The sequence below is a fragment of the Schizosaccharomyces japonicus genome (assembly GCF_000149845.2).
Source record: "Schizosaccharomyces japonicus yFS275 unplaced genomic scaffold supercont5.2, whole genome shotgun sequence".
NCBI lineage: Eukaryota > Fungi > Ascomycota > Schizosaccharomycetes > Schizosaccharomycetales > Schizosaccharomycetaceae > Schizosaccharomyces > Schizosaccharomyces japonicus.
The window spans coordinates 190,861-205,824 of record NW_011627861.1 but is presented as its reverse complement, the minus strand read 5'-3'; the positions used below and the strand labels follow the sequence as shown (position 1 = coordinate 205,824).

Here is a 14,964-nt window from a genome sequence, read left to right as displayed (position 1 = left end):
GGTGGATTAAGGTGTGCCTTAAACTGTCGTGTAGTGCGTTATACAATATAGTGATGATTAAGGTGGTTTAACGAAATTGGAGCAGCAGTGAATGATGAATTCGTTATGCAGGCCCGTTGTAAGTGTGCGGTAGCTATTTTTGAGGGTCTGAATGTTTTCCTTCTCTCTCTCTTTTTTTTTTTTTTTTTTTTTTTTTTGTGTATTTTTTGAATATTAAATTCTTTGTTTAAGGCAAATTGTAATAACAGATAATTACTGAACTCTGTAATAGCTCATTTTAAAATTCGTAATTTATTGTCCAACGACTTTACTTATGCTCCCCTTTTTTAAACCGTATTCTGTTTTATTAACCCAAGACTTCTCTTCTCTCTTTCTCTTCCCATGTCGTCGTTGATGCTACTTGTAATTCCTCTTAGTAATAATTAGCATACAGCTAAATAATACACATAATGCTGTTTGCATCCTTACGGAGAAGCCTTCACCTTCACGGTTCTGTGACAGGTCACTGCTTTCGAACGAAAAACTACTATGTACACAGCTTCTTTCGGTCGTTCGCCCATTCACGAGGACGCAAACCAAGTACTACGTCTCGTCGCTCTCGTGAAGCCGCTCAAAACCAACTTTGGTCGCTTGCTACAAAAAGATTCTTAGAGAAGAAACACAGTATACTGAAAGAAACAAAATTTCCAAAAAATGTTCCTCGAAACACACAGCTGGCACTGTTCGACGAATTCTACTCTGGATGTGTTCATGTTCCGAAGCAATACGATCCATACTTCACCGATTTACAATCTAAGATATTGCAAAGTACTCAACGAATACACTGGAAACCATCAGTAGAGAATGTCACGAAAGACACTCGTTTACACAGTTCGTTCGCAGAGCGCTTAAAACTTGAGTTTCAGAACTTTGTTAGTCACACGCTTATGTTTGAGCCGCTTGAAAAAGATTTGAGAAAGCTATTAGATGTTGAGTGGCCACACGATTTGTATCCTCCTGCACGTTCCATGAGGCGGAAGTTCATTATGCATGTCGGTCCTACGAACAGCGGCAAAACACACAATGCGATCAATAAGTTGAAAACTTGTAAAAAGGGCATATTCGCTGGTCCGCTACGTCTTCTTGCTTCTGAAATTTATATACGAATGAATGCAGAAGGAATCAAGTGTAACCTTGTAACGGGTGAAGAAGTTAAAGCTGATTATGAGAATCCTCAATTATTAGCATGCACCGTTGAAATGGCAGACCTTCACCAACAATATGATGTCGCAGTCATTGATGAGATACAGCTTATCTCTGACGAAAATAGAGGGTGGGCATGGACCCAGTGTGTTCTAGGCTTACGAGCGAAAGAGATTCACCTTTGCGGAGAAGAAAGTGCAGTTGAACTAATTAAAAAACTTGCTGAAAAAACGCTCGATGAAGTGGAAGTTCATCGATATGAACGGTTAAACGCACTCAGAGTCAGCAAAACGAGTTTGAACGGCGACTTGGGCAACGTCAAAGACGGTGATTGCGTTGTCGCCTTCTCACGTCGTGCGATCTTTGAAGCCAAGAACACTTTGGAAGAGTTCCACAACAAGAAGTGCTGTGTTGTTTATGGCTCTCTTCCTTTGGAAATTCGTAAACAGCAAGCTACGGATTTCAATGATCCCAAGATACCAGCCAACGTCTTACTTGCCTCGGATGCCGTTGGCATGGGTCTTAACTTGAGTATCCAGCGTGTCGTTTTCACGTCGCTCGCAAAGTTTACGGGGTCAAGTTTTGAAGATATACCTGTTCCTTTAATTAAACAGATTGCGGGCAGAGCAGGCCGTTACAAGGCCTCAAATAACCAGGATGAAAAACAGTCCGCTGGCGAAGTTACTTGCCTGTATGACTATCAAATGCCTATACTCAAACGAGCTCTTAGCCAGCCTATCAGAATGTTGAAGCAAGCTGGATTTATGTTTCCCGATGACATTTGGTGCGAATATTTTTTAACGTGTCCACAAGATATACCCTATTCATTCCTTTTTCGAAAAATGATTTTGCTGAGTAATATTCCACCATGCTTCTTTCATTGTCTTATTAAATCACAACTTCCCATTCTTGAGATTTTAAAGCCCATTGAAACTTTAACGATTAGAGAACGACTTTTGCTAACAAATATTCCGATTCCTTTACGATGGCCTACCATGAAAGAGTTTGTCTATGAAATTGGAGAAAAACTATCTCTCTGTACTCCCGTCCAACTTAACGATTTTGAGCATTTTAATTTGGATGTCCTGAATCACAAGTATAAGAACCAATCCGACTTTCTCCAACAAATAGAACTTTTGTACAAAAAATTAGACGCTTACTTTTGGATAAGTTTGCGGTTTCCATGCATGTTTCAAACAGAAGCAGCCATTGACATTAAGAAGATTCTTCTTAAAAAGCTCAATAGTTTTTCTCATTAATTTTCTAATAAAATAAATAAAAACTTTTTAAGTAATCCTTGTAACAGACCTGCTATATGAAATGCTTCATAATGGTAATATTAAATTTTAATTAGGAGGAATGGAGGGAAGAACAAAGGATGAAGAAAAAGAAAGTAAAAATGAATCTGATCCTTTCTTTTATTTTTTTGTTGACACAAAACCTACCAACCAAAACGTAATTGAGATGGATGGAAAACGGGTGGCTGCCAATCTGCAAGCAGTTCAGGCTTGATGTGCTTTCTTTTTTTGGTCCGATAACGTTCGTACTGAAGTTCAATACCTTCAGATATACAAATAATGAATTGCCCCTTGTAGTACTTTAACATATCTAGCGCTTGCAATGTGTGTAGTACATCATTTGTGGTCATGGCAGTTTTGTTTGCCAACTCATCAATTGTCGTTTCCGATGCCTTCATTGTCATTACCAGAGTGACAATTTGTTCTGACCAATACGCTCGATAACTAATTAAGCCCAGATCAGACAACGGTTTCTCTGGCGAACCATGCTTGTGTTCACGTTTTGTGAGTTCATAAGAAAACTGAATAAGCAATTTGCCATAACCATGACGCTGATATTGTGGAAGTGTTAAGATACACGCAACATTGTAATTTTCCGCAGATTCCTTCTCTTTGGAAAAATAACCGACCATGTGGAAACCGTATTCGTCACGCTCGCACATGCAATAAAACAGGAACGGATCCACATCGTAATAAAGCATTTTATGGTCCAAAAAAAGCTTGGATAAAAGACACACATTGCGGCACCATGTCCGCTGCTTGCGACCATCAATTTCAAAAAAAGAGACGTTTTCGTCTCGGTAAATTTCGTTCCCCGGAGGGTGCCGAAGGGTGCATTTCTTGCGATGCCTTGTAAACTGATGCTCGGAACCAAAGTAGCTATAACAAAATTCACAAATGTATATAAGATCACATTCGGTGAATTCTTTAGGATAGGGAGAAAAATACCAGGGCTCAATTTCAAAATCACCCAGTTGAATTTTGTTTATGTTTCTAACACGCGCAACCTCGTGTGGGTTTTGCACCATAGACCCGCTGAATCGCAGGCGTTCAAACTCTTCTTCCTTTGAGGGTGTCGGCTCGTGCGACTCGGCTAGTAACGGCAGAGATTCAGTGCCTGGAGTCGATGTCCTGTCACTTTCACCGGGAGTCGCCGTCTCAGATGGCGTGTGTGTGGTCGAAACAACGCTTACCGAAGTTGAAGTGGACAATCGCCGTTTCTTGTTTGCCTTAGGCGCCTTCGAAGAGCCAGCTTTTCCAGAAACTTTTTTGGGTTTTTCTGGCGGTGGATATTCGATGCCACGAGACAAATCAATAGCTTCTAAGGATATCCATTCATCCAAACGTTTATTATAATCATTGTAATGAACGTAATAATACAGCTGATTATGTTTTTTTTGTATCATCAACACTTCTGCCTTTCGATATTCCCCATCCTTGAACGCAAAAACTTTAGACTTGAAAGTGATCTGACCAGAGTGAGGAGTGCCGGACGTATGGGTTCCTCCGGCGTCAGCTTTCGAACCCGCTTTAGCCATGCAATTCACGTCTTTTGAGTACGGTGTTCCACGTCTTCCTCCTTTTATTTTTTTGGAGGAGTATTTTTGGTGGTGCAAATATTAAAGTTAATAGAATGATCACCTGGATTTAGACATTTTTTAACATGTCGCAAAATTTTAAGTTTCGCTTAGATAAACAAAGTCGTGAACAACTTGCAAGAAAGGATTAAACATCTAATTGCTCTTCATATTCTTCGAACCGTCATTTCCTATAGAGATAAATATTTAAAAGATAAAAAACAACTGACCTCACTTAAACAATTTGTGGCAGTTGCTAACTTACGAAGCCCAGGCATTGCCCTCACTCGAGTACATGGGGCGGTCGGGGACAGGAGGAGCGGAAGGGGCAGCGGCTGCACTTGGAATGGTGCCTTGTCGATTCAAAGAAGCTTGTCGGTTGACAGAAGCTTGACGAGAATGCGTGGCGGCAGTGGGAGAGAAAGAGTAGGCATCATCATCGTCGTCGTCGTCGTCACTCGCCGAAGGAACATCTGGAGGCAACCGCTGGAGGATATCGGGGTTGTTTGCGTTAAGAGCCTCCCACCACTTCATGATATCAGCGTGATTAGCTGCGCTGAAAGTGTATTCATAACGAGTAGAGAAAAGTCTCTTGGTTGCATCTTTTCCCGTAATTTTAAACTTGGCCTTCTTGTCAGAAGGTCTGCCGATTAAACAGTCGGGAATGTAAAGAGCAAACTCGGGCTCCGGATCTGTAAGGGGATCGGCACTCTTAAACTCATACAAGTAGCCTGAATGAGTGAATGCATAGAAACCGGCTTGCTTCTTTTTGAGAATCTTCGTCTTGCGAACTAATTGGCCCTTAATGATAGGCACAGTAGGCTGGTCGTTTTTACCAGGGTACACGATAGAGTCAGCGTTACGGGGCACAATGTCGCCCTTGATGAAATCGGGCTCGTTGTTCATGTACTGCTCCCATTCCATGGTGGACGGCAAGGCATCGGAAATCTGGCGGATGTCTTGGATATGAAGTATAGTCTTGTTCAAATGTGCAGCCATAAGCTGTTCGAACTGCACAATGCATTCTTTGATCTTGTTCACCATGTTGATCTCAAATCTGTACGACAGCTCTTGCAATCCAACCAATACATGAGCATGGTTGTTTTCCTCCGCGACCTGACGGTGCAAGCTGTTGCAAACAAGCCGATCAACGATAAAAGGATCGTTGTTGCGGCCAACAACTGGAGGTTGCTCTCCACGCCATGGCAAAAGGGTACGATCAAGCTGTGTAAGCAAACGCTGAGTCTCGGTGCGATGCTTTTCTACGGTTTTCACACCGCGTCCGCCGTCCGTAGTGATTTTTTTGCAGTGTTCCTTCAAGTCATCACGCAGCAACTCCAATACTTTTGTGATGCTACCGGGAATTTGAACAGCCAGTTGGTCATTATCTGCTGCAATAGTGGCTGTTTGGTCACGAAGCGACGTAAACACGTCCTGGACGCCATGTTCATCGAAAACGTTCGCGTCACGGAAGGGAATCACAATTGTACGGCTAAGTTTGTTGTAATCACGAGAACTGTTCTTCACAATGACCTCCAGCTGCTTAAAAAAAGCAATCAAATCTTCCACCAGTCGTCTCCAGCTGTCGAAACGTCTGCCGAGAGAGTTACACAAGCTTGAGTAGGCATCTGTTTCAGGAACAGGAGCCTGCGCTTCAGCTGACGGAACCAATTTTTTGTCCATAAGCAAAAAAAAGCTTTAGAATTTACGTTACAGCAAGAATATCCGGAAAAGTGCCTCAATAATACTGGATATTTTTGTTTTAGGGTTGTTTCGTGTGCGTTTGTGTGGATTGGAGAGGACACGAACGTTTTGGCGTTCCGAGTCAGTTTAAATTGTGCGTGACGTAGGACGCGACAGGAAATGATTCCCAGGCTACACCAGTTCTTTATGAAAAAAAAACAGGATAACGCAAATTTTTATCGTTCTATCGTCTTTCATTTCATTCATTCATCATCACGTTCTGCGGCTCTATGGAACGAAAAAGTACCGGCGCAAATCATCGGCCCATGAACGCCAGTGGAGCGGAAAATCCGAGTCCATGATCGACGTCGACCCCAAACTTAAATAACCGCAGATCACTATGTGATCGACAGTCAGTAAGCTCAGTTAGCCAGTTTAAAAAATTACGCAGGGCCGGTGAGTTGCGGGGGCTGTTTCCAGTACTTCTCCCCCACGTGCTGCCGCGTGTTTTTACACGTGGAACAGAGTCAGCAGAATGATGGCCTATGAGAGTGCTTGGACAGCGGTTTTGGCTGTCGCAATGGCGCTGGCAGGATTCACACCCGTAACAACGCGACAGTCGCTTTGGACAAATTCGCCCATAGGATCGGGAGGGTCGATAAAGTTTGCGCCGGCGCTGTTGAAGACCTCGTTCAGCGTGCGGAAGTGGTGCTGCTTCATCTGGTTCATAACACCCATGGCCTGTTCTCCCTGCTTACTGAAGGCGGTGACGTGTTTGCCTTTGACGATTGAGACTTCGCCCTTGCTCTTCAAGTCCTGTACGAATGGAAGCATCACTGGTCCGTGACACACCGCAGCAATGACACCACCATTCTTGTAAATTTGAGCGGCAACAGCATGCAGGTCGACAGCGGTTGGCAGATCAAACATGGCTGCATGACCACCGGCCACAAACATCAAGCAGTAGTCCGCAGGATCAACATTCGCCGCAGGAATCATGCGTTTCAAGTCCTTCCAAAACTCGTCCTGCTTATCGTGAAGAATTTTCTTTTCATTCTCAGGGAGCGACGACTCGTCCACTGAGGATTCATCGAACTGACAACTGCCATTGGGCGATGTAAAGTCAACGGCGAATCCATTTTCCCGGAACACCTTGTATGGCTCCAGCAGTTCCGAGAAATGGACGCCAGTCTTCTTCCCATCAGGGTAGAAGGGGACGTAGACGCTACTGGCGACAAGCAAAACCTTTTTTCCGTGCATAGTCTTAGGGATGGAAGGGGCAGAGGGAGGCTATAGTACACTAACACTGTAAGTTGTAGATTGCAACCAATTGCAGGCTTAAATACCATTTTGCTGCTCATTTACATCACAAAACGATTATCCTGTATTTTGTTTCACAATAAAAACGTACCCAACGTAGTAGCTGACTATTACAATCCTTCCTGCAACTGCTGAATGCCACCTTTACATCACTTCAAAGTACGCGACGCTGCGACTTCGTTGGCCAATGAAAATGGTTCGCATTAAAAGTCTAATTTGCTTACGTGTCTATGATTCGTGGATATATACGTAGATCTTACGTTGCCAGCCAGCTAAGTCGCAGCCTTTTTCATTGGATATATTACATCATGCAGAGCTTCCATTGGCGACGTTGGACCCGCGCAACCAGACAGAAGAACCCCATGGAGAAGAAATCCAGCGATTGCCTGCCAGAAAAAGCACACAAAACAGCCACGTTTGCAGCGACTTTCCACTCAACTCGCGGAAAAGACCCAATGCAGGTCAGCTCTCACCACCACTCCACACTGCCTCATTCTCGCTTCATCACGCGCAATTCCCTCAGTTCCCCACGCCCACATGAGAACAAAAGGCCTCGGTAAGCTTTTCACCCCCTGAGCTCGGACATGACGCACTTGGCCATCCCCTGCTCTTCGCCAATACCTAGCGTGCATTAGGACGATGGGCCGCCCGAAAAGGAGCCTTATGCATTTACCGCAGCCAATGAAAACAAGTGGAACTTTCAATTAAACTCTATCAGGAGCAAAAGTGACTAATTCTAAGTTAAAGTCGTTCGGTGCTCCCCTGCCACGGAGACCAACGGTGGATCTGGAATTACGGTCATATTCCTTTGTTGCTTTAGTTAAGGGGCGGTGCAGCAGGTATAAGAAGAGCATTCTCGCTCCCGATTCCAGTTGCCTCAACGCTGCTCCAAACGTGCCCTACCCACTTCAGCCATGGAAACGATAAAATGAGAAGATGAGCGAGCCTTTTGTGTGGTTTACAGATGTGATGTCACAATTATACCCATGCTGTCCTGAACCGGCCCTTGAGTGGCCCTGGATGTGTCTCTAAAGCGTCACGAGAAGGAACGTGACGAACCCTATTTACTGAGCTGTAGTGAGGTTCAGGGAGACTTCGCCTCATGCCTGTTTGTGTGCCTCCTCACATGCTCATCCCGCACACGGTAATTCCGCGGGATTGCATACGGGAGACGGCAGCAGCTGCCGGTCGCAGTCGACGCTAGAGGCAGTGCCCCGACGGGATTTTGACTGCCAAGCCTCAATGACGACCTCATGCAGGGCCGGAAGAGTCTAGACTTTGTCCCGTTCAAGCTGCGACAAAGAAGACACTGCAAACTGTCTTGTTCTGCACACTGCAACCATAACATCATTCGGCTACGTCATTGGTCATGACAGCTAGGGACTATGTTTCAACAGCCAGTAGAGTGGACTGTAACCGCGCACGTGCTGACGCGTACGCGACTAGAGATGCGTCTGGGAAAACGCGTTTAGATACACGACGCGTCAAACAACAAACAACGCGGAGCAATTACGGCTCGAGGACGCGTGCAATTGAACTGTGCTGAGCCGTGAATGTCCACTTGTTATGTATGTTTGTGTGAGTTCGTTTTGGACGGGATCATCTCTATGGAAACTGCCACTTGTTTTTTTGGTCCAAAGCCGAGGCTGAGCAGAATTGTCGCAGGCGCCGTCGCTGGTATGCATGATTCGGTGACGGCTCAGAAACGAAGTGACCAGTTTCCCCTACATCATGTGTAAACAACAGGCTGTATCACTTAATTTCGATTTTAGTTTCGTACATTCTCACGCATGCCGGACTCCCGAACGAAATTGCTTAAATCCAGCCGTTCGGCCGGTTTCCTTGTCCTGTGAATTGATTTGGCAGCGGAATAGTATCGGCAAGAGTTCATTTTCTTGACCACTGTTTCCCAATACCCAGCACTTTCGGCTCCTTTTCAGACTTTTGTCCCTTTTGCCTCGCACTCCTCCCCAGTCACAGCTTCCTATCGATTCGAAGGGTGTAGGTTTTCCTTCTCCTACTTAATACTCGATTGATCCTGCAGTTACCCATCATCGCATTATATCCTGTCCGCCTGGACGAATTCCCCAAAAACAAGTGTCTTGGTAAATCGTAAGCCTACGAAAACCTACCGCTAAATGCTTTTCTCCGCTGGAAAGCTTCTTTTTCTTTTGGGAGCTTCTGCAGCTCCCGCCTTCGCATTCCCTCATGCTCAGTTGGACAAGCGTGCTGATGCCCCAAGCTGCACGGTGACCGAGACTTACCATGCTGCTCAAACTGTCACTCTGACGGAGACGGTCTACGACCAGTGCGAAGCTCCTGGTGCTAGTTTCACTTCTACCGCTACTGCTCAAACCCAACCCACTTCCGCTGCCTCTAACGATCATGCATTCACGACGGTTACCAAGACTGTGACCAACGTTGTCGGTGGCAAGACGAGCTACAGCGCCGTCACTTTCACTCTTCCTGCTACTACGTTCGTCTCGTCCGTCCCTGCAGAGACTGTTACTGAGTCGGTCTCCGAGTCCGTGACCACTGTCACTATTCCTGCCTCCTCCACTACTGTCACCGAGGTTTGCCCTACATGCTCGGTCTTCACCGTCACCGAGACTGTTACTGAGGGCGACAGCACGAGCGTCATCACTGAGACGCTCACTCGTCCTTTGACCACCTACACAACGACTTACCCCGTCGAGACCGTTACTCTCACCATCTCCGGTACAGTCACCGTTGTCACAAAGGCTCCTTCTGTCAGCACAGTGACCACTCCAGTCTGCCCTACTTGCACGGAGGGCATCTCTACCGTCACTGTTGTTGAGGGCGGCAGCACCGAGGTTGTTACCTTGACCGAAACAATTCCTTACACTACCTACACGACTACTCTCGCTCCCTCTACCGTTGTCGAGACTGTCTCTGGCTCCGTTATCACCGTTACCAAGACTGGTATCGTGACCGTCGTTGTCACAACCGGCAAGCCTTCTACCGAGACAATTACCATTCCCGTTAGTAGTAGCACTCAAACCGGTACCACCGTTACCTCTGGATTCTTCTTCCCCAACAGCACTGTCACTAGCTCTGCTGGCTCCGTGCCTGTGAACGGTAATTCTACCGTCACCAGCACTGTTGCCCGCTCTGCTAGCACTGTCCCCGTGAACGGTAACTCTACTGCCATTGCTTCCACTGTCGTTAGCAGTGTCCCCGTGAATGGCACTACCGTCACTAGCTCTGTTCGTGCTACCGGCGTTTCTGTGAGCAGCATCCCTGCCTCGAGCGCCGCTGTCAACAGCACTGCTCCCGCCACTTCTGTCTCGGGCTCTGTCGCTTCCAGCGCCTATGCCAACAGCACTCTCCCCGTGACTTCCGCCAAGGCTACCAGTGTCCCTGCTTCCAGTGCTCCTGCCAACAGCTCTGTCGCTGTTACTAGCGCTGCCACTAGTGCCCCCGTCTCCAGCGTTCTCGCCAACAGCACCGCCCCTGTGAGCTCCGCTACCAGTGCCCCTGTTTCCACTGCTTACGTGAACGGCACTGTCCCAGTTACCTCTGCTTCCGCTAGTGCTCCCGTCAGCAGCGTTGCTTCCAACAGCTCTGTCGCCGTTACGAGTGCTCTCGTTTCCAGCGCCCACGCTAACAGCTCCGCTTCTTTGAGTTCTATCCCTGTAAGCACCGCTGTCTCTAGCGTGTACGTCAACAGAACTGTTCCCGTCACCTCCGCCACGAGCGCACCCGCTAGCAGCATTGCCGCCAACAGCTCTGTCATCGCGTCCAGTGTCCCTGTCTCTAGTGCCGCTGCTAACAGCTCTGTTTCTGTGAGCTCCTCTGTGAGTGCTCCTGCTAGCTCCGTCTCCAGTGTCTATGTCAACAGAACTGTTCCAGTGACCTCAGTCGCTCCTAGCGCTTCTGTTAGCAGTGCTTCCGTTTCAAGCGTTGCTGCCAACAGCTCTGTCCCCGTTAGCTCCTCTGTGAGTGCTCCTACTAGCTCTGCCTCCAGTGTCTACGTCAACAGAACTGTTCCAGTGACCTCTGTCAGCGTTCCTGTCTCCAGCGCTGCTGCCAACAGCTCCGTTCCCGTCAGTTCCGTCGCTTCTGCTAGCGTCTCCGTGAGCAGTGTTGCAGCCAACAGCTCTGTCTCTGTCAGTTCTGTCATTCCCACTAGCGCACCCCTCTCCAGCGCCGTTGCCAACAGCTCCGTTCCTGTGAGCTCCGCTGTTAGCTCTGCCGTCTCCACTAGTGCCCCTGTTTCCAGCGTTGCTGCTAACAGCTCCGTTCCAGTGAGCTCCGCCATCTCCACTGGTGCTCCTTCCTCTGCATCTGTGAGCTCTGTCGTCCCCACCAGCGTTCCTGTCTCCAGCGCCGCCGCTAACAGCTCTGTTTCTGTGAGCTCTGCCTCTAGTGCTCCCGTCAGCTCCGCTGTTTCTAGCTCCTCCGTTAGCTCTGTCGTCTTCACTAGTGCTCCTGTCTCCAGCTCCTCCGCCAACAGCTCTGTTCCTGTTAGCTCCGCTTCTGTTGCACCCGTGAGTTCTGTCTCCTCTAGCGTTTCCCTGAGCAGCGCTCCCGTCTCTAGCGCCTCTGTTAGCTCCGTCTCTGAGAGCTCTGCCGCTATTACTAGTGCTCCCGCCTCTTCGGTCTCGTCTTCCTCGGTTGTTATCCCCACTAGCTACACGAATGGAACATCCTCTGCGGCTGGTGAAGGTGAGAATGTAAGCGGCAAATTGTCAGCTCCTGCTCACAAGCGTGCTGCTCCTTCTCCCAGAAACATTGTTCTTTAATTCTGTTACTGAGTCCCAGAAGCTGTACAATTGGTGATAGCTTTTTGTTAATTTCAGTTTTGGCCTCGTTTTAATGTTAATGACTGAGATATTTTTGAAATGAACGTTTTAACGGAGGGATATTTGGATACGAAACATTACAAGTTTCACAGTTGCTTGTCGTTCAAGATAATGTCTGAGACGTTTCCGATATCGCTATCGGATGGCGGCTGCTTCGTGTTCCTGTTTTTGGATGACTTTGGACACGATAGCTTTTCTTGGAATTGTCTTACATATTTTTCTAATACAAATTGATGATGTCTTCTTGTTTCTCACGAAGCTTGTGCCTAGGTGTCAAATTACTTAATGAGGGTTCAACATTAAACTTATGGATTTTACCTTTTTCAACTCAAACTTGTCAAAGAACAAACTAACGCAGACTTTAACACCAAATCTAAACCTAAAGAAACCGAATTTGCGAAAGGGACACAATTTCTTAAATATAAGGTCTACCACATGAGATGCTTTACCGAGCGTCAAAACGGGTAAATGTAAACCTTGTCTTAGTCTTCACGGGACCGTATCGATAACGACAAACCCGTAATTCACTCTATTTTCGGCATGAATCAGAGACCCGCTGATTGATTGTTGTTTGCTATGCCGCTCTCGTGGTTTCATCGAATCGTCAGACATGATCTCCTGTCAAGGTTAGCGTTTTGCATCTGCTTGAATTACGTCTTGTCTTTTTATCTTCAATGAACTGGATTGTATTCGATAATTACTAAAGTTGGGTTTACAATTGCAATTCTACGATGATTACAGCGACTGAACTGGACTAATCCAACAAATCCCTTCCTGATTACTATCAAACTCGAAGTGCAATTAAAGACGTTGCTATTTCTCTCTCAACTGCGCGGCAGCAATGTTTGGCTGCTTCAAGCGAGGCCTAAACGTTTAAGCGATCCTGGCTTATTTTCAACCTATAGCACTATTCCCTCTACATGGAAAAACCATTTCAATTCAGGAATAACGCCTCGAATTCGTCAAGTAAAACCTCGTTCAATGCGGATGTTCCCAGCCATCGTTGGGAACATGCCTGATGTGTTTGAAAACCCAAATGCAATTTCGCACAGATGGAAACTAATAAAACATAAAGATGTTTTCTGATAATATCTTTGGTTGTATCCCACATTAACAAACTATATTACGCGCAGGGACTCCCGACCTAGGGAGAGAGTTTGATCGAAGAGAATTGTTGTTTGCGAGATTGTGATACGCACACTTACGCAGACCCAAACACATTTTTGCCCACTTATTCCCTCTCCCGTTCTAACAGACCCTATCAACTAACCTTAAATCCGTTTGGTCCTCTCAGCGTGTTTGTGTTAATCAAGACCACATTAACGTTTCGTTTCATTAAGTCGCGTTTCTGCTAAAAAAAGTTGACAAGCATTCATGCCCCACGCAGCTACGGACGTGTCGCGTCCTTGTTCGTCTTCTTCCTCTTCAAAAGGTAATAAAGAGGAAGTCATTATTGATGAAGATGTTAAATTACTGAAGGAATTGAACTATGAACCCATTTTACACAGACAGTTCGATTGGTTTGACAATTTCTGTGCACAGTTTGCTGCGCTCGACAACATCAATACTGTACGTATGACCTTTACGATGGGCGTACACTTTGCGGGTCCTGCTGCTTACTGGATCGCATTTCTCGTATCGTCTGTGTTTGCCAGCATGACTGCTGCAACCCTGGCAGAAGTGTGTTCCGCTTTGCCGGCTGCTGGATCTGTGTACTTTTGGGCAGCGAAAGCTGCTGGCCCAAAGTTTGGTATGTTGGCTGCTTTCCTCGTTGCCTGGTGGTCGGCGACAGGTTGGACTACATTCGCAGCATCAAACTCCCAAGCTATTACGGGTTATATTTTTGCCGAAGTGAATGTGTTCGGAGGTTCCTACAAAACCGACGTTAACGACGTTCATTTTCGAGCGGTGCAGTGGATAGTGGCCGAAGCGCTTTTACTCATCTGCATTATTCTCAACCAATTATCGCCGAAAAATTATCGCTGGGTGTTCCGCATAGCATTTTTTTTCATTATTGTTGATGTTTTGCTGAACTTTATATGGCTTCCTATTAGCGTGTCGAGGTCCTATGGCTTTAGGGATGCAAAATTTGTTTTTACGGCTATCCGTTATCCTGCCGAGTATCTGGATGCTGCAAAACAACATATTGTTCCGCATGCATGGAAGTGGTGTCTTGCGTATTTTGCAAGCACCGGTGTCCTCTGTGGCATTGACGCATCAGGTCATGTCGCCGAAGAAACCCGACACGCTTCCAAGTCAGCAGCTCATGGTTTGTTTTGGTCCACCGTCAGCACTGCAGTGCTTGCGTTCGGTTGTGTCATCATGTTTCTCTTTTGCATCCCCCCTGATGATATGTTGGAACAGACTTTGTACAACGAGTCTAGCACGCAACCGTTCGTCAACATGTATGCTTTAGCACTGGGAAGAAAGGCTCATGTGTTTATGAACGTGTGGATTATCATTGAAATGATCTTCAACACATCAATCGGCATTGTCGCTTCTAGTAGACTGGTGTTTGCTATTGCTCGTGATGGAGTCTTGCCCTTCTCAGGTTGGATTAGCAAGGTTAGCAAGGACGGTCTGCCTCGCAATGCTATTACAGCCATCTATATCATTGCATCACTTATTCTTTGCTCCATTCTTCCAAGCAACATGGCATTTTCTTCTCTTATTTCCGGTGGTGTAACGCCCGGTTTCGCTATTTACGCTCTCATTAATATTTGCCGTTTGCTTAACCTTAACCCAGAAATGCCTGCTGCTCGCTGGTCGGTCGGCATTTTCTCAAAACCCTTTCAATTTTGTGCTATCATTTATAACATTTTCGCTTTCGCCATCAATGTCTCTCCCTATGCGTACCCGGTAACGGGAAAAAACTTCAACTACTCCTGTGTGATTTTTGGTTCTGTTACCATTTTCGCTTTTCTCTGCTGGATATTTGTTCCAAGGGACAAATGGTTGACCGCCGTTTTTGAGCGAATGCGCACCGTTTAAGTACGCCAAAATACGTTCTTTTTTTTTCTGCTATTAGAAATTGGTTGCTTATGTTTTGTTCGTTTATGTTATTGGAAACCGGGTAGT

The 14,964-nt window shown here is 46.3% G+C and overlaps 6 protein-coding genes across 6 annotated transcripts; 3 read left to right on the top strand and 3 right to left on the bottom strand.

The window, feature by feature from the left end:
• Nucleotides 1–192: 192 nt before the first annotated feature.
• Nucleotides 193–4,248, bottom strand: SJAG_02990 (KAT5 family histone acetyltransferase Mst1). The gene has a single exon (XM_002174125.2). The coding sequence runs from the start codon at nucleotides 4,016–4,018 to the stop codon at nucleotides 2,624–2,626; it is 1,395 nt and encodes a 464-aa protein (XP_002174161.1). The 5' UTR covers nucleotides 4,019–4,248; the 3' UTR covers nucleotides 193–2,623.
• Nucleotides 255–2,532, top strand: SJAG_02991 (ATP-dependent RNA helicase Rpm2). The gene has a single exon (XM_002174126.2). It carries the CDS (start codon nucleotides 450–452, stop codon nucleotides 2,439–2,441), a length of 1,992 nt encoding a protein of 663 aa, XP_002174162.1. The 5' UTR covers nucleotides 255–449; the 3' UTR covers nucleotides 2,442–2,532.
• SJAG_02989 (cytoskeletal signaling protein) lies at nucleotides 4,193–5,833 on the bottom strand. The gene has a single exon (XM_002174124.2). It carries the CDS (start codon nucleotides 5,738–5,740, stop codon nucleotides 4,319–4,321), a length of 1,422 nt encoding a protein of 473 aa, XP_002174160.1. The 5' UTR covers nucleotides 5,741–5,833; the 3' UTR covers nucleotides 4,193–4,318.
• SJAG_02988 (hypothetical protein) lies at nucleotides 5,766–7,254 on the bottom strand. The gene has a single exon (XM_002174123.2). It carries the CDS (start codon nucleotides 6,998–7,000, stop codon nucleotides 6,284–6,286), a length of 717 nt encoding a protein of 238 aa, XP_002174159.1. The 5' UTR covers nucleotides 7,001–7,254; the 3' UTR covers nucleotides 5,766–6,283.
• Nucleotides 7,255–9,198: 1,944 nt separating this feature from the next.
• SJAG_02987 (hypothetical protein) lies at nucleotides 9,199–11,826 on the top strand (the record flags this gene model as incomplete). Its single annotated transcript, XM_002174122.1, has 1 exon — nucleotides 9,199–11,826. One exon carries the CDS (start codon nucleotides 9,199–9,201, stop codon nucleotides 11,824–11,826), a length of 2,628 nt encoding a protein of 875 aa, XP_002174158.1.
• A 1,434-nt stretch (nucleotides 11,827–13,260) lies between these two features.
• Nucleotides 13,261–14,877, top strand: SJAG_02986 (amino acid permease; the record flags this gene model as incomplete). Its single annotated transcript, XM_002174121.1, has 1 exon — nucleotides 13,261–14,877. The coding sequence occupies one exon, from the start codon at nucleotides 13,261–13,263 to the stop codon at nucleotides 14,875–14,877; it is 1,617 nt and encodes a 538-aa protein (XP_002174157.1).
• Nucleotides 14,878–14,964: the final 87 nt, after the last annotated feature.

Excerpts from the sequence above, each read along its gene's own strand:
- SJAG_02991 (XM_002174126.2), top strand. The coding sequence starts at position 450 with ATGCTGTTTGCATCCTTACGGAGAAGCCTTCACCTTCACGGTTCTGTG.
- SJAG_02990 (XM_002174125.2), bottom strand. The coding sequence starts at position 4,018 with ATGGCTAAAGCGGGTTCGAAAGCTGACGCCGGAGGAACCCATACGTCC.
- SJAG_02989 (XM_002174124.2), bottom strand. The coding sequence starts at position 5,740 with ATGGACAAAAAATTGGTTCCGTCAGCTGAAGCGCAGGCTCCTGTTCCT.
- SJAG_02988 (XM_002174123.2), bottom strand. The coding sequence starts at position 7,000 with ATGCACGGAAAAAAGGTTTTGCTTGTCGCCAGTAGCGTCTACGTCCCC.